We start from the raw sequence: 18,325 nt of genomic DNA on the forward strand, positions 1-18,325 counted from the left end.
TTTTAGTATTCATAATTTATTTTTCTGTGTGGCATGAGGTACAGATATAACACATTGTTCTAAGATTTTTTTTCTAATAGCATCAACATAATTTAAAAATAACATGTATTAAAAGCATTGCATTCATGATAAAATAAATTCCTATGTACTTAAATTCTATACTCAAAAATCTATTCGATTAATGAGGCTATCAATCACATTTTAATAGAGTAGTATTTTTTTCGGTATTATTTGGTTCATGAGAGGTATTTTGTCACTCTTTTACCTAAAAATTTCTCATTTATTCTTACATATTTTCTTTTTCAAAATAAGCTGTCTACATTCAATCAAACCGTCTTTGTTGAACTTTTAATTGTCATTGCATTTTACTTTTAGATTGATTTGGCAATAATTATAACATTGGGCCATTCTATTTATGTTTGTCCATGTATTCAAGTCTTATTTGATAATCTTCAGTAAGAGAATTCATCATATAAATCCTATACATTCCTTTTTAGTTTTCTTCTTTTTACTTCTTTTTTTCCTTTCTTTGTGAAAAAGGACTGTATTTGTATTATATAATAATGGCACCTACCTGAAGTTTCTCAGAGGATTAAATGTAGTATACTTGGAAAACAAGTTAAAAAATTACCTGTTATACACTGTGTAAAACATGTGTTAGCTGCTATTTTTATCATCTGGAATTATTGTTTCTATGTTTTTCTTTTACTTGGCCAGCTTACTGAATGATCTTACGTATGCTAATAATGTAGATAAAATACAGGTAAGGAAAATATCATTTGTAGGTTGTAACTATTTTTCTCCCCTTTTTCGTATATGTAATTTCTTCCCCTCATTGTATTGAATAGGACTACCAATTCTGTGCTAAAATTAACAGACAAAATACTCTTTTTCGAGGAAATTAAGAGTAAAAATTCTATATGTATTTGTTATTTTTCTGATATGTGGATTAAAAATATATAAACTTAATCAAGTTAGATGTAATTTTAGATTACTAAGTATTTTGTTTTAAGCAGTTGTTAAATTTCATGAAATGCTTTTAGGAGCAGGTTATTCATACAGTTTTTCTCCTTTATCATGCTAATATATTAGAATATTTTACCAAACTTCCTGTTGCTCAATCAACTTGTCTTTCTTAGAATAAATTCTACTAGCTCATTACAATTGGCTCTTTAAATACACTTCTGGATTTGATTTGCTAATATACTTCAGACCTGGGGATCTATATTCATAAATAACATTGTATTTCTATGATTTCTTTGTTTTCTGTTTGTCTATGTACACCATTCATGTCTATTTTAGATTATTATAGACACAGAAAGTGATTTGGGAAGTAGTCCACCTTTTTAATGTTCAGAACAGTATAATGGAACAAAGATAATCTTTCTCCTTGGAGATTTTTTTAATCACTCCACCCTCTGAATCCGCAGCTTTTGGTGAAAAAACTTTGCATCTATTCTAACAGAAATTACAGGGAAATGAGATTAGTTGAAAAGGGCCGGTTAACCTGACCTCAAAATTAAACAGATAAAATTATAGCATTAATGAATACCTGATATGTAATCGTTACTTATTTTTTAATATTTAAGGTCCATCTCCAATGAACAGAATCTGTAAGTACTTTATTCACTAATATGTTTCTAGCATTGAAAATAGTGCCAAGCCTGTAGTAGACACTCAATAAATTTTTTTCATTCAATAAATGAATAAAGTAACAAAAAATTATATTGGTTGTGAATAAATATTTATTTAGGGAAAAGTAAAAATATTTTAGGTAGTATAAGTAATATGTCTATCAGAACATTCATATTTTAGCACCCTTTACCTGAGGCCAAAAAATATATAGACACTCTGTTTCTTAGAAAAGCATGTACATAATTATATTCACTCTATTCCAACACTAGGCTGCTTTTTTTTAAATGTTTATTTATTTTGAGAGAGAGAGAGAGAGAGAGAGAGAGAGCATGAGTGGGCGTGCTTTTGGAGGTAGGGGCATAGAGGAGAGAGAGAATTGAGGCAGGGCTCGATCCCTGGAACCAAGTGCCCTTAGGCTGCTTTTTTATTAGATTTATTTTTGGAATTCAGTGGCAGTGGGGAGGAGGAGGATATGGCAAAAAAAATGTAGGTATATCTATATCTATATCTATCTATCTATCTATATATATATATCTATATATTGTTTTCAATATCGTGCATGCTATGAAATTAAGCTTTTCCTTCATATCAGTAGATATACTAAACTTTCTAAAGACATCAGTCAGAACTTTAAGATAAAAATATAATTCTCCAAATAGAGGAAAAAAATTTCAATTTCATAATATAATAAATCAGCTAGTAAACTCCCTTAATAAAAAAAAAAGTAATTACCTGTTACTCTTAAAATAGGTGTATGGATTACAGAGAGAACATAGGTTATTTTTAATTTTTTTTTTTTGTTCATGTGTTAACCTTGATATCACAAATTGCCATACTCTCGCTTCCTTTTTTTTTCTTTTTCTTTACAGAGTCTATTTCTTCTTTTGGAATAGACACATCTCCCTAATTCCCAATCACTTTTTCTTTCTTCTGTTGGGTCCTGCTCATGTTTCAAGCTTTACCTACTTTTTGAAGACCTTTCAATGCACTGCTCTGCTTTCCTCAGCCCTTGGTTAGAGCTCTGTTTTAGCCATGATCATGTCTATTATAATTCTAATTATGTCAATTTTCATCTTAGTAGACTGTAGATTCATTAAGGAATCTTAATGAATTCTTTAATTGTTGACCTTGTTAACCCAACACATCTTTAATAAAAAGCGGCAGTTGCTCAATGTTTGCTAAATAAATGCATTTTTAAAAAGCATGTTATACCTGTGATCAACCCAGCCTAGAAATGAAACTCCTTTACCTGGGTCTCAAAATTTAGTACACAAGGTTGAGTTCTTCTATTTGTTGTTGCACTCTTTTCTAAACTCTCCAATTTATACATACACAAATGGAGAGAGAGAAAGGAAAGAAAGTAATGTGGGGTACCACAGTACCACAGAAGGAAACATGACAGGTTTCTGCTTATTGCTTTTTAAACAACATGAAGCTGCTTGCTTTATTTTTTTCTCAGAAACCTTACTATTGTCTATTGACCTAAAATAGAGAGAGAGAGAGAGAGCTTATTAAGAAAGACATTGGAGAGATAAAACTCTGTAGTGTCCAAATTTTTCATTAAAGCCTCATATGACTCAAAAACATGGGCTGTGTGTTTATGTGCCCTGCTGTCACCCCTAAACAACTACATCTGAGACAGCCATCCGCTTCCTTCTCTCATTTCTTGTCTTGACTGAGTAAACTTATTCCCTTTGTCTTTCACAGAAAAAGTCCAAGAAAATATAGGCTCAGGTTTTATAGAAAAATCAAAACTGATCCAATCAAAGTAGATTTACAGGAATGTATACTCATCCTCTAAAACCTCATTTTCTTATTTAGAGAAATCATTTTTCTAGGTCCTAGAAAGGTAAATTCCTGGTACACAAAAAATAGATGATTGGGAACTAAGCTTTCTTAGCTGACTTAAGAATCTTCTGCAGAATTTCTGTGAAATTCTTAACTATTGACTTACGAAGACTTTATGTCTAAATAGTAACTGCAATGTTTATTTTTTTAAATGGAATATGTTTAAAAAGACTCCAGGAAAACATTTTTAAAGTTATTATTGGATGGGAGGAATATGGGGCGGAGTTGGCCTTAGAGAAATGATAGCAGCATTAGTAAAAAGGATTTTAAAAAGCACATGCTGGGCTCAAGTCAGTATAGCTCCAAAAGACAGGACTGAGCAAGAAGGATCAGAAAGACAAGATGAACGATGTGAAGCTTGCTGTCTTGGGTGGCGAAGGAACAGGCAAATCTGGTGAGTGATGTTGCATACTGTGGCATGGTGCAGAGTGTAAAACGAGTGAGAAATATATTGACCTAATAGGTAAATATAGCTACATAATTATGTGTACTACTTTTCATTTGGAGTTTTCATTTTTATGAGGAAGTAATGCAATTAACTGTATATTTATAGAACTTATAGGCACTTTGAGAAAGATAACTGTTTGAAGTATTAATTTGTAGGAATAACAGTAAATCACTCCATCACCATCCCACCTACTTCTCACTGTAACACACCTGCCCTCACATCCACTAGTGGCCAAACAATGGCCCTGAACTGATTCTTCTGCTCGGAGCCTAAGGGTGGAGAAGAATGCAGGGAGACCTGTGGATTATGTTTTAAATGCAACATTCCTGAGGTGAAAAAACAGGATGCGCGTGGCTTTGTAGATGCCTGCAGACTGAGCAACAGGTGCCCCTGACTTTGGAAGTCACGGTTTTGTTTTATTTTACCGGATTTGGGTTTTGGTTCCGTTATGATGGTGGTGAGGATGCCATCAACAGAGCTACCTGATCTCAATGAACGATGACAACTGTCCAGACCCAGGAGCTGCAGCAAGATAAACCCACACTAGAGGTCTTTCTTCTGTTTCCTGGGTTTTGAAGTCCCTCTATCCTTGCAAACAACTGTGTGATAAACAAATGTGTGATATTGTCCTTGTTACTATTAGAGCCAGATTTGACCTGGTAAAGAATATAAAGAGATGGTATAGTTCTTGAATCTGAAACTTAATGAGAACTCTGTTTCTGTTACATAAAGTAAGCTGTCTTACCTGTTTGCATTCATGAATTAATTACATAGTGATTTGAATAGGCAGATCACTTTCTAGTCTTTTAATCTTTATGGTTGTACAGTGAAAATCTTGATGACTATTATTTAGACTCGAATTTAATAAAGCTTTAAGGTCTGCGTTAATGCTTGGTAATTTTTGAGCTGAAAGATAAAACCTTATGTACATAACTAAGTTATCTGTATCCTAAAATAGAAAAGACCCTAAGTCCAGCCTGTTTGTCTTGTAGCACTTACAGTAAGGTTTCTTACCAAGCGATTCATTGGAGAATATGCTTCTAATTTTGGTAAGTCACCACTTTAGACTTTTTTTTTAACCTTTAAAATTTCATCATTTTAATTAAACCACAGTTAAGGTCACTGAAGCATTTTGGTAGAATTTTCCATTTTTGCATTTTTCAACAACTTATTTATTCAGATTCTGGTTGGAAATATCAAAATAGGTACTTGAATAGAATGTGCTTTTATGATAAAATTCACCCAATTTGATGTTAAGTGAGATGGATTAGGAAGTCAGTTTGTTTCAGTCTAGAATTAGAAGAACATTAAAACTAAGATCCCCCTCTCCTAATATTGTGAAGTGTGTCAGTGTGAATATTTTTGTAAACTATGAAACAGTTTTGAAATTAAATAAACATTTGTTGAAAGATGAAGACATATTAATCATAAAAGCACTAGTAACTACAAAATAAAGCTTATTTTAATTTATTCCCATGTGAAAATAATGGGAAAATTATACCTTGATTAAAGATCATATCAAAATTATCTAGGTTGCTTATCTAAGTTTCAGAGAAATTCTAAAACAAGTGTTTTAATATAATCTTAGAATAATTTTACTAACTCTGCTCTAAATTTATTTTGTTCAGAATTAGCATGACATATGGGAAATATCAGAGTGAGGCATTAATAAAAAGTGAGGAACTTTGCCAGAGTTTTGAGTATATTTTTGGCTCAGCAATTAATCAATATTAATACTAATATTAATAATCAACATTAGTGCTAATTAGTACTAATATCTCACCTGATTTAAGACATGAGGGAAAAGTGATTTTGCTTTATGTTTTTTAAACAAGAACAGCAGAGTATAAAAAAATTATGAGAATTGGAAGAAAGGGGAATGATTCTGATTTTTTTGTGCAATAATTCTTACTTAGATTAAGAGGAAGTTATAATTGAAAACGTGTTTTTCCATAAGAAATAATCTCCTCCACCAAAGAAAGAAAGAAAGAAAGAAAGAAAGAAAGCCTCCATTCATGAGGTAGCATTATTCCAGAATTTTAGAAACTAACGTTAAGGTATTATATTGTATTACTTTCTACACGTATCTAACATACTACTTCAATCCATGTGACATTGGGAATATTTTAGGGAAAGTGCTTGAAAACTGATTAAAGATAGAAGAAATACATAGAAAAAGAAATTCCTATTGTTTAAATTCTCAGGTGAAAAACCTCTGTCAAAAACAGTCAATATAACACAAAGAGTCAGGCAGGAGAAGATGTTCCACAATTACAAACCCAAACCAACACAAATAAAACCACACCCAAAATAACAACAGCAACAACAACAAAAAAAAATCACCTTAATCTTTTATAAGATATAGTTATATAAACAAATGAAGTGTGTACATTCCAGGCTGGTACATTTCCATTAAAAAATATATGACTTAGAGACATTTTGAAAAGACAAACAAATGAGCAAAAAGATCATCACTGCACGAGGAAAAACTGGCAGAAAATGATTCCGTCTTGTAAATGAAGACCAGAAGGGGAAATAATAAAATTCTAAAAAGTTAAGAGTTAGTGACCCCAGCTGACAATTTTTGATTTTTGAGTAGATATGTTGAAACGTCTAGAAGGAACTTGTAGGGTTCACAGTCAGTAGTAACCTATGAAGTTACAAGGAACTGTCTGAAAACATATTTTAAGGTTTAATGAAACTATAACAAATTTCATTAAATGTAACCTAAAAGGATTTTAAAATTCATCCTTACCCCCTGAAGTCAGCTCCCCAAATCTTGCTCTATCTTTTTAACTATGGGTTATGTTGCCAGAATGGGTCATGATTTTTTTGTCAGTGTGCCATTTTGGAGAGAAGTAGGTCTTTTATTAAACTCTGGAGGAACAGTTACAGAAAGGAAGTCTTTTATTCATTAAACAAATATTTATTGAGCACCTACCATGTCCCAGGTATTCTTCTAGATAGAGAGGCTACAGTATTGAACAAAATAGACAAATATCCAAGCCCCCATAAGATTTATATTCTGGAAGGAAGGGTCAATTAAAAAAAAAAGAGTATAAGTTATGTCAGATGATGATAACTGCTATAAAGAAAAAGAAAATATCATGGGGGAATGGCACTAATATGGTATGTTAAAATTTAAATTTAAAATAGGGTAGTCAGGGTAGATTTTGCCGAGAAGGTGATATTTGGACAGAGAAATAAAGGTGGTGAAATTGAGCCATGAAGATATCTGGAGGATTACATTCCAGGCAGAAGAAACAATTACCAAAATTCTGAGGGAGGAAATTTCTGAAAAAAGTTGAGGAACGCTATGGAGGATGGTGTAGTTTATGTGCAAATAATTTGAGAGAGTATAGCCAAAGAAGTCATAGAAGTGATGGGAGGCTAAACAAAGAGGGACATTTTCAGGCATTTTAAAGGCTTTGGTTTATCCAAGTGAGATGGGGAGCCATTGGAGAGATTTGATCAGACAAGGGATATGATTTGGCTACAAGGTTCACTTTTGCTCCTGTGTTGAGAATAGACTAGGCACAAGAAGGGAGTTAAGAAGGAGGTAAAACAGAGAGATGAATGAGGAGTTTTTGTAATACTCTAAATAAAAACTAATGATGGCTTGGATCATAGTACTAACAATGGAGATAATGAGAAACAGATAAATTCAAACTATACTCTAAAGATAGAATAAAAGGAATTTCTTTTAACATTTATTTATTTTTGAGACAGAGAGAGACAAAGCATGAACAGGGGAGTGTCAGAGAGAGAGGGAGACACAGAATCTGAAACAGGCTCCAGGCTCTGAGCTGTCAGCACAGAGCCTGACGCGGGGCTCGAACTCACAGACCGCGAGATCATGACCTGAGCTGAAGTTGGCCGCTTTACCGACTGAGCCACCCGGGTGCCCCTAAAAGGAATTTTTAATAGGATAAATATAGGAGGTAAAAGAAAGAAAGGATCAGGGATGACTTAAGGCTTTTAACCTGATAAATTGGAGTTATGGGTATATAATTTAACGAAACAGAAAATTGTAGAAGATACAATCTTTTCAGGGGAGTCAGGGATTCCATTTTAAGTATTTTCAGGTTGAGATGTCTATTAAGTATCTAAAGGGGGGTGTCCGATAGCAGTAGTTGTTTGTGTCTGAGGTTCAAGGAAGAGGTCTAGGCTGGAGATATAAATTGGGTTCATCAGCAATAACTGCTGTATAAAAATCTGAATGAGATTAGCCAGGGAGTATAGATAGAGAAGAGATCCATAACCTAGACCCATGTCTGGAGTGTGAGAAGACATGGTGGGACAAATGAAAAAGATTAATACGGAGCAACAAAGAATAAAGAAAAAAACATTATAAGGAGGGAGCAGTGATCAGCTCTATTAATTCTACTAGGACACATAAGCTCAAGACAGAATTATCCATTGAATCTAAAACCATAACCTTGATAAGAACAGGTTTATTTAAGTTCTTGGAACTAAAGCCTGATTGGAATGATTCAAAGAGCTGGATGGAGACAGAAATTGGACACAGAGGTGTAGGTACTTACTAAAAGGCTAGGAGAGCAATGTGGCAATAGTTGAAGAGATTGGGGGTTCTAAAGTGTTGTTAAGTTAGGAGAAATTCAGAGGTTAATAATGATATAGTAGAGAGGAACAGTTTATGATGCAGAAGAGAGAGGTGGAATTGGTACGGTTATGTCTTTCAGTAGATCAGAGGAAATGGTAACTAGTTCATGATGAATGGATTGGCCTTGGAAACACAGATAATTCGTCCATAGTTGTAACATGGAAGATAAGTAGATAAGCACAAAAGCATGTAGTTGAATAGACATGGTGGAAAAATTTATTTGTAAGAAATACATATATGTATGAGCAAATATAACATGCGTGTATTTGTTCACTAACAGTTAAAAAAAGCCACTGTTCTATTCCACTAAAATCTGACCAGTTGAATTTGCAAGACTGTAATACAAATATTAATTTATTTTTTTTAATTCTAGAGTATTTCCATAATGACAATGAATATATGTATATTTTGCAGAATCTATCTATAGTAAGCATTTGTATTTGGAAGGGAAGCAACTGAACCTAGAAATATATGACCCTTGTTCTCAAGTAAGTAAAACAAAGTATTATTTTATTTTATTTTTTTTCCATCATGATTTGAAGAAGATTGGGTAAGAGTAAATGTAAAGTTGCCAGTCTTAAAACTGAAATGTGTTCTCAATTTTAATTAAAATTTTAAGAGATTATTTTTAATATTATAAACTCCAATATCTATCTATTTTTTGATAAAATGGGTTACTATTAATTAATTGTCTGAAGTGTCAATTATAGGTGGAATATCCCACCAGTTTCAATTTGCTTGATTTATTTTCAGCCAAAGAAAGCAAAATTTTCCCTCACAAGTGAACTGCATTGGGCAGATGGGTTTGTTATTGTGTATGACATCAGTGACAGGTCCTCATTTGCTTTTGCAAAAGCACTGGTCTACAGAATTCGGGAGCCACAAACTAGTCATTGTAAAAGGTAAGATATTCTCCATTCCTCTTGCCTTTCCTTTTAGTAAATCATCATAGCTATAAGCATCATTAGGAAGAGCTTAATACAGCCTTCCAATTACAAAATTTAACAGCCCTGAACAATTCACCTTCCATTCCACAGGAGTTACACATGTAGTAAAAGGAATAAGATGAGAATACTTTATATCCTGGCTGACATAAACAGTTACTTGCTCTGAGTAAATGGCTATTTTACAAGACAGCTTCTATTGTTAACATGACACTCACTTGCAAAATGGTACTCTGTACATAAGATAGTTCACTTTTCAATCTTTTCTTTTCATTCCCACAAAAATGTTAAGGATATTAAATAAATCCAAATTTGTTACATTTGGCATCCAATTCCTTGTCGTTGGGTTGTTCAATCTATCAAAGCAAAATAGACTGAATAATCAAACCATTATGAATTCTAAGTATGAGAATACATTTTTCTCTGTTTCACCTCCTAAAATAAAGAACTGATCAATGATTACCCATTGTTAATTGTCTTGACACAAAGAAACTATGAGGGAACGCATACCTGCCTTAAACCTTTCTTGTATTATTAGATATACATTTACACATGAATTTCCCATTTTCTTTATTTTTTTGTTTGAACCTCTCCCATTTAAAATATTTATTTTATTTGACATGCTGATATAAAGGATTCTTTGTGCTTGTGATAAGATTTGCCCTTAGAATCCAAAATAACACTTTAATCTGGGAAGCAAGAAGCACAATATTATTACTGAAAATTGGTATATGTGTTTTTGTATCTATTTTAAATGCCCACTATCAAGAAACCATGGGATAATGATTGATAAAGGTTGTTTCCCTGAAGTCAATTGATGTAAATTCTTGTTTATATCTGATTGACCTTAGGTAAACCACTTTAATCTTTAGACCTCATTTTTCTGGTTATAAAACTGATAGAAATATGGTAGGAGAAAAGGATTTGATTTTACTGAGGTAACTTGCAGCTCTGATTTCCTCTTATATTACAGATTTTTGTTTTGAACTTCATTGTTTTAAGCATTAAATGCCTCATATTTAAGCAGCATGACTTAGGTAAAGGATAATAATAAAATTCCTTCACTATTCTTCCAAATCAAAAGAATCACTTAAGCATAGTCAAAACATAAAAATGAAAACACCTATACTTGACATTTTTCAGGCAATCTTCTTAATGTACTAAGTAATTTTTAAAGTATTTCCACTTCTCAATCTGTAGATAGTCTGGGATAGCAAAATATGTTACTGTTTTATAAAATTACATCTGATTATGAGTCACCCTTCAAAATATTTCACTTATCCTTCCCCATTAATCCTTTACAATACTTTTTTGAATTTTATAGAAAAAATATTAATACCCTGAAAAGTCTAACAGACACAGTGCTTTTCCCCTCACCTCTCACACACACCATCATGCAAATGAAACTGACTTTTAGCAGAATCTAAAGACAATATCTTTATAGACAGAGTTGAAGACTGCATTTATTCATTTCTTCCTTATAGTAGATAACTTGGCAGAGTTCCATGGCATTTATAAGGACTAGTTGTCTTATTCTATCTTTCAAATGAAACCCTGTTTTAGAAATTTGTAACCGAGGAAAAATTATTGATATTTGTTGAAGACATTATCTTAACAAAGAAATCTTTTTCTTTAAAAAAAAAATATTTATATTGAGAGACAGGGAGGGCGAGGCAAGGAGAGAGGGAAAAAGAGAATACTAAGCAAGCTCTGTGCTGTCAGTACAGAGCCCGGTGCGGGACTCACTCCCACAAACCGTGAGATCATGACTTGAGCCGAAATCAAGAGCTGGATGCTTAACCGACTTAGCCACCCAGGAGCTCTGGAAACATATTTCTTAAATAAATAGAAAAATTGCACAAGGTCATGAGATTATAACATTTATCTCTAGACTATGGTATAATGGATAATAACAAAGAACAAACAGCAATGAGTATTGAGTAATATTTTTCCCTAGGAAAATTATATCTAAATTGTTCAATTATAGTAGCTATTCAGTAAAAACACATTAGTTAGTCCTTCTCTTTCAATTGATAAGGAAATGAAAAATAATACTTGGTAAGCATCTTTTGCTGACTGTGCTAGGTATTTTTATGTACATCATTTAATTAAATCTCCATGAGAATTCTGTGTAACGTGCTATTTCACGATTGTTTTACATATAGGATAATGGAACTTGGGAAAATTAATAATCATGCCTTGTTGGTAAACAGAGCCATTATTCAAGAATAGGTTTGTATCAATGCAAATCCTATACTTTAATAGTCTTGTTACTTCTGTGTCACATACCACATTCTATAATTTTTGTAAATAATTGGGGATTTGTGTCATACACTTACATATGACCATAAGAAGCACATATACACACACAATATTTTTTTTTCCTTAATTAATTTTTATATAAACCTACTAATGAAAAAAAAAAGAGATGTAAAATAATTTTGCCAAAGTTGTGTTCTACATTTCAGAGCTGTGGAATCAGCAGTGCTTTTGGTTGGTAACAAGCAAGATCTCTGTCACGTGCGAGAGGTTGGCTGGGAGGAAGGGCAAAAGCTGGCATTGGATAACCGCTGCCAATTCTGTGAATTATCTGCAGCAGAGCAGTGTCTGGAGGTAGAGATGATGTTTATCAGAATTATCAAGGACATCCTGACAAACTTCAAACTCAAAGAAAAGAGAAGACCCAGTGGATCTAAATCAATGGCTAAACTGATCAATAATGTATTTGGAAAGAGACGGAAATCTGTTTAGCAGACATGTAATCCTAGGGGATTTAGTATATCAGAGAGTTTTAAATATTCACATGATAATGAAATTTGCCCTTTGTATGCATTAAAAAAAATAGTTCTCTTAGAGATATGAACTGACTGAACATAAACCACAGCTGTGTTTTCAAATTTATAGCTTGCCGTTTGTTTGTTTGTATCTTGTACACTCATGCTTCACACCCAGCCTTTTCCTTATTACACAAAATGGCACGCACTATAACTTACCAATGCATTGCTGTATAGTTTGCTTGTATAACCGCTTAATGATTTTATTAAACTACCTCCACAGGCCTCAGTTTACTTTTATTATATTTATTTCTTTGAAAGAAATATGTAGTTATATTTCATCAAGTTGGTAGAAATGCATGAATTTAATTTTTAAAGTGCCTTTCCAGTAACTCAGTGAGTTCTTGATATCGTTTACATCTTGATATTACTTATTGCTCATACTACTTATTTCACTTATAATTTAGACCTTAAGAAGTTGAATTCTCTGCCTGTAAGTATAGTTTGTATTTGGTCTGATAATGAAAAATTCTGCCTTCCATGTAATCCATATAAGAAGGGTAGTTAGCACAAATTAAGTTATACAGCTAAGATCCTTTTCATATAAAAAGGATTGGTTGTTTTTAGTTAATAATAGAGATCCATACATCACAGGGGAAAAGTAAAAGCTGGTTGGCACACATATAACCTTGAAGACCTTATTGCCATGAAAGAAATATTGTATTAGACAAACATTTTGGGCCTTCTCAGATTTCTCTGAGTGCAGTTTCCTTCAGAAATCAACTGTTTACCCTCTGTACTTCAGTGCTCCTGCTGCTGGCCTCGCTGCCTTTTAGGTTGGGGCCCTCGGCCTAACTTCAGCCAAATCACTGATAATTAAGGTTACATCTCCCAGAAATTAAAGTGGGAGTGCAAGCAGTGCTCCGTACCCCAGTTAACATGTATCAGCGAGAATCTGGGGGTGAAGCAGGAAGAAGATCTTGAGTAGAGGTTGGTAGGCAAGTGGGGGACCAGTAACACAGAACGTTAGTCTGCATAGGAGAGAATTCATTGACTTGGTGTTACTCACCATGAACTGTGATTGCACATTATAGGAGGGACATCTAGAACTCATCAATGTAGTTTTGCTGTTCCTTAGAAGTCTGGCCTTGATGATAGACTAGAGTAAAAGTAGTGGAAATAATAGAACATTGTGTGGTAGAATACAAAATAGTTCAGAACATTCATAAAGGTAGGGAAGTTAGAATTGATATGGTAGGTTTGCCCAGGAACCCACCATATAATGGTGGTGCTTGGGACAATTCAGAGGAATTTCCTTTACTAAGAAAGTGAGGAATGCACTGGTGAGGGGACACAGACAATTTTGAGAAGCTTAATAGTGACTGTGCTCTACAGGTCAGAGTTGGCAGTAGGAATGTTGTCATCAAACTGTGCTGCTTGATAGAATCCTGGAACAGCAGAATCTGGATGCCAGCATTTTTTTTTTTTAGGTTTATGTATTTATTTTTAGAGAGATAGTGTGGGAGTTGGGAAGGGGCAGAGAGAGGAGGGGAGAGAGAACCCAAAGTAGGCTCCAAGTTGTGTGCACAGAGCCTGACTGGGGTCAAACTCACGAACCCATGAGATTATGAACTGAGCCGAAATCAAGAGCTGGGTGCTTAACCAACTAAACCACTCAGGTGCCCCTGGATATCAGTGTTTAACTTGTTTCCTGTTACCCACCCACTCAGCCCACAAAGAAACGGTGCTATATCCAAGGCAGAGGTTCCATTTCTAATAGTGGCTGGTTGGAAATTTAGAAGTGACCTATTCAATCAGTTATATTGAGGCAAAGTCCATATTATAAGCCCATGCATTGCTTCCATCCATGCCACTATGACCACTGTTATCCTGGATCGTTGTTGTAAGCACAAAGACGGCCAAGAGGCAGGTTGATATCTGCAGGACAGGTCATCCTGTCCCTCTGGTTGTAAAGTGACTTCTCCTTGGTGGATGCTCTCTGATGGGCATAAACATGATACACAAAGATACGAATATTTTATGTTCTCTCTAAGAGATCCATTCACACATTTTTTTCTCTGGTCCTTTTTGTCATCCTCACCCAGTTTTGTTTCGTACTGATCTCTAGCCAACTGGCAAAACCACTGATTGCTGCCTAGAAATCTGTACCATGGGCCACTTTTCATAACATACAAAAGGTAGACAACATAGTGCACTTCTTGAAACTGGCAAATGGGATAATTTCCTTCTACTAAAGAACTTCACGGTAACCTCTGTATAATGAGGCACAGTCCTCTTATGGCTGGCACTAATATCTCAAGCTTAGGAAAGATCTCTATCAACTAGGTACATTCAGATTGGATTGCTATGTAAATGAGAAATAAATTTTATTGTGTAATGTTATTCTAGCAAATTCAATGTTATGTTTTTTTAGTCAACTGCAAGGATTTCATTAATATTTTATAGTTTCAATATTGTCTTCATATATATATATGTACATAGGTAAATATATATATATATATATATATATATATACATATATATTTATATATATATATCAGTTTAACCATTATATTTTAATTTTTTGTTTTATTTTGTTTTAATTATTCTCTTGGATAATTTCTGTTTTAGAGATTTGGTCTTCATTCTTTAAAATTATTTTCCCAGTTCAAAAAAGATTCTTTTGGGATGATTTGGTGTGAAAAACAACATGTTAATTTATGTGGTATGCAAGAACTCTAATGTCGATATGGTATGAAAATTCTTTAATAGTTTAATCCATGCATACCTGTCTGTGATGAGTCAGAATTCAAAATTCCTCTGTTAAGGATACAAATATTTGAATATATTTTACAATTTTATTTATTGTACCTTGATTTTTTTGTCAAGATGACTTGGGATGACACATCTTGTTATAAGGAGTCAATGGAACAGAGTAACGCAAACAAATGTTCTCTCACACACGAAAGATAACTGTGAGGTGATAGATATGTTAATTAACGTGATTGCAGTTTGATTGTGGTAATCATTTTACAACATATACATATGTGTGTGTGTGTGTGTGTGTGTGTGTGTGTGTATAAATAAAATCATTATGTTGTATACCAAATCTATTACAACTTTATTTTTCAATTTACCAAACCTGGAAAAAAGGGGACCAGGTTGGGAAAGGGGCTTGAGCTTGATCTGTTCCTACATCATCTGTTCTCACCTGTTCCCATCGGCTCCTCCCTGGGATTTAGCTTTGGGAGCCATGAGTCAACATATATGAATCTGGTTGCCCTGAAGGCACAGGGCTGGAGATACCACACAGGATTAGTAACCACACAGCCACTCAATATATGAGCATATCCAGCCTCTACCCTTGGACTAACTGATGCCAAGCAAAGCAGAGACGAGTTAGCCCACAGAATCTTGCCCCAATTGCAGATTCGTGAGCGTAATTGCCATTGTTGGGGGCTATTAAACCATTGTTTTGGGGTTATGTGATAATAGATAACCAGAATAGGTAACTTATTAAAACTCTTGGCAGTTCAGACAATACAAAATATTTGGCTTTCTTATTGGGGAAAAATGTGAAAAAAAGAACAAACCCGCTTTAAGCCACTTCAAAACAGTCTAGAACCTGAAGTTGTTGCAATATCAGTTTTCTTGTGAATGTAATTCACACGCAAAGCAACTTGCAAGAACCTAAAAAGTAATAAATTACAGTTTTCCAAAGTGAGAAAACCACATCTGCTTACAGAGAAACAAATACATCAACATGAGACCATAGAATATTGTAGGTTTAGGATAGCAAGTGTGTCTATAAATCTCAGAGATAGTTAAGCTGTATCACTAGGCTGGGAATTGCCTAAGCCGCTTCTAGTAAAAAAGATGCTGTCATTCACTTTGGATGAGCTTCAGTGAGATAACACATAATAAGGGGCAACAGCTGAGGAAGGGAATGCCAAAAGGGAGGGGCCTTTAAAATGGTTTTGATTTAATACAAGGCATGCACTATTAATAAAGAGGTTGAATGATACCTGTATGTTTTATAGGTTTATAAATTGGCTGTAGTAAAATATTTTACATCTTAGATCACTAGGTATTGTTTCAGCTTATTATGGGAGATATCTATCTAGAGTTGACTGAATTGTATTAATCTGAACCTAGTTTAATGATGCCTTAACATTTTTATGGGGGAATTTAATGTTTGCAATATCCATGTTCCTTATTTGAAAGCGTGACTTATAGGTTTCTCATCTTCCTTAAATTATGAAATCCTTCAGCTAATAAAGGAAAATGATTATAGTTTGCAAAAAAGGCAAAGTCATTTAATAATCCATATAACTGTCTATTGTAGGACTTTGCATAATAATTGTAATTTAGCTATTAAGGATTCTAAAGGCAGTTATCAGTCATACTCTACAATTCTGGGGGAATCAGGCAAAGCCCAAATTATTTAAAGTATTTTAAATTCCCAAAGAAAAAAAAAGACACACTATAAATTGGAAATATACTTTATAATGACAACATATTATTTCAAAGTAAAGAAGAAGGTCATCATAATTTTCAAATGTATAAACTACCAAACAGATTGTTTTTTTTCTTTTGGATAGAGATACAATTTAATAATGGGAACGTAAGTTCCTCCAAGGAGGGAATTAGAAGACTCTATAGTACTAGTCGCAATGTGGAATTTTACCAACATTTTAGTAATCCTGGAACCACTAAGGCATGAAGAATTAAGAGAAAAAAACGAAACCATTGAAGAAGAGTAAGATATGAGATTACTTGCCATTATTTGAGAGTATGACCATGAGTTCCTGCTGTAGCGTCTAGACCATTCTATAGGACTAAAGATGACTAATATCTAGACACTTGGAAACATTCAAACAGATATTAAGTTAAGCTGGTGTTTTTTCCAGACATAAATTTATTTTCAAGGTAATCAATTATTTAGTTTTGGATGATTTGGGTACAGTTCTACATGTAAACACATCTAGGAATTAAAATTCTTGGGTTGGTTTGGAGGTAGAATGTTTAATTCATTCAAACAAAAATTCTTTATTTAAAAAAAAATTTATGTTTTATTTATTTTTGAGAGAGAGACAGAGTGTGAACAGGGGAAGAGCGGAGAGAGAGGGAGACAGAATCTGAAGCAGGCTCCAGGCTCTGAGCTGTCAGCACAGAGCCCGACGTGGGGATCGAACTCACAAACTGCGAGGTCATGACCTAAGACGAAGCGGGATGCTCATCAACTAAGCCACCCAGGTACCCCTAAACAAAAAGTCTTTTAAAAATAACCAGTTGGATGACTTTTGTCAGAAAATTTTAAAGCCTAGACTATAAGAAGTGTGTATTTTGCTTACATTGTCATTCTCCACAATAAGAGAGGTTTTGAGCAAACCCTGCTAAAAAGTAGTTTAAAAATTATGGGTTTGATCATTCTAAATTACTATTTATTATTTTAATAATATCTTTTTAAGGCTTAACATTTTGTAGATAAGATTAACACGTCTTTGTGTATATGTATATAGATATACTACCATATATGTAAATAATGTTTTCATAGATATGTTATTATTTAATCATATAATAACCCATTCTGTCAGAAGGAATACAAATATCAAGTGAGTTAAAGGCAGAGAAATAAAGGAAACAACAAAATAAGATAAAAAATGAGGGTTGGTATATGTGAGAAAAGTTGCATTCAAAATTATAAAATTGGGGACAGATTCCAGGATGGATCCCATCCCATGGGGAATGATTGGATACATATAAGTGTTAGAACAATAGGTTTGTAGTTACAAAAAATGGATAGTTGTTCATTAGTATAGCATTATAGTTAAAATAAGTGGGCATGAGACAAAAATGAGATTGAACAGTTCAGATGAAACTGAAATATAACTGAGGAATGAGATAATGTCCCCATTGTTCTTAGCAAACATCAGAATTTGAAGAAGAATTAGTGGACGTCTATAAAGTATTAGAAAATTAAATCTAGGAGAAAAGTTCACAAAAGGGGAATTTTGTACCAAAACCAAAATATACGCAATTTGGTTACCTT

At 33.6% G+C, this 18,325-nt stretch overlaps 1 protein-coding gene across 5 annotated transcripts; it reads left to right on the top strand.

Moving 5' to 3' along the window:
• Positions 1-241: 241 nt before the first annotated feature.
• On the top strand, positions 242-17,703 carry RERGL (RERG like). Of its 5 annotated transcripts, none has more exons than XM_058743547.1 (6): positions 242-763; positions 1,590-1,613; positions 4,924-4,980; positions 8,970-9,043; positions 9,309-9,457; positions 11,950-12,562. In XM_058743547.1, exons 2-6 carry the CDS (start codon positions 1,601-1,603, stop codon positions 12,248-12,250), a joined length of 594 nt encoding a protein of 197 aa, XP_058599530.1. In that variant the 5' UTR covers positions 242-763; positions 1,590-1,600; the 3' UTR covers positions 12,251-12,562. The 5 variants fall into 5 exon arrangements, with proteins under 5 accessions (XP_058599530.1, XP_058599528.1, XP_058599531.1 ...); XM_058743545.1 differs by lacking the exons at positions 242-763; positions 1,590-1,613 and adding exons at positions 2,398-3,877; positions 17,361-17,703 and having other exon boundaries at positions 11,950-12,112; XM_058743544.1 differs by lacking the exons at positions 242-763; positions 1,590-1,613 and adding an exon at positions 3,142-3,877.
• The last annotated feature ends 622 nt before the right edge of the window (positions 17,704-18,325 follow it).

The sequence above is a fragment of the Neofelis nebulosa genome, chromosome 8 (assembly GCF_028018385.1).
Source record: "Neofelis nebulosa isolate mNeoNeb1 chromosome 8, mNeoNeb1.pri, whole genome shotgun sequence".
Lineage (NCBI taxonomy): Eukaryota > Metazoa > Chordata > Mammalia > Carnivora > Felidae > Neofelis > Neofelis nebulosa.

What these genes read in the sequence shown, in the direction of transcription:
- RERGL (XM_058743544.1), top strand. Translation starts at nt 3,826, where the DNA reads ATGAACGATGTGAAGCTTGCTGTCTTGGGTGGCGAAGGAACAGGCAAA. An exon ending in AGAATATGCTTCTAATTTTG is followed by an intron (nt 4,981 to 8,969) that starts GTAAGTCACCAC and finishes TATATTTTGCAG; the next exon opens with AATCTATCTATAGTAAGCAT. An exon ending in CAAACTAGTCATTGTAAAAG is followed by an intron (nt 9,458 to 11,949) that starts GTAAGATATTCT and finishes ATTTTGCCAAAG; the next exon opens with TTGTGTTCTACATTTCAGAG.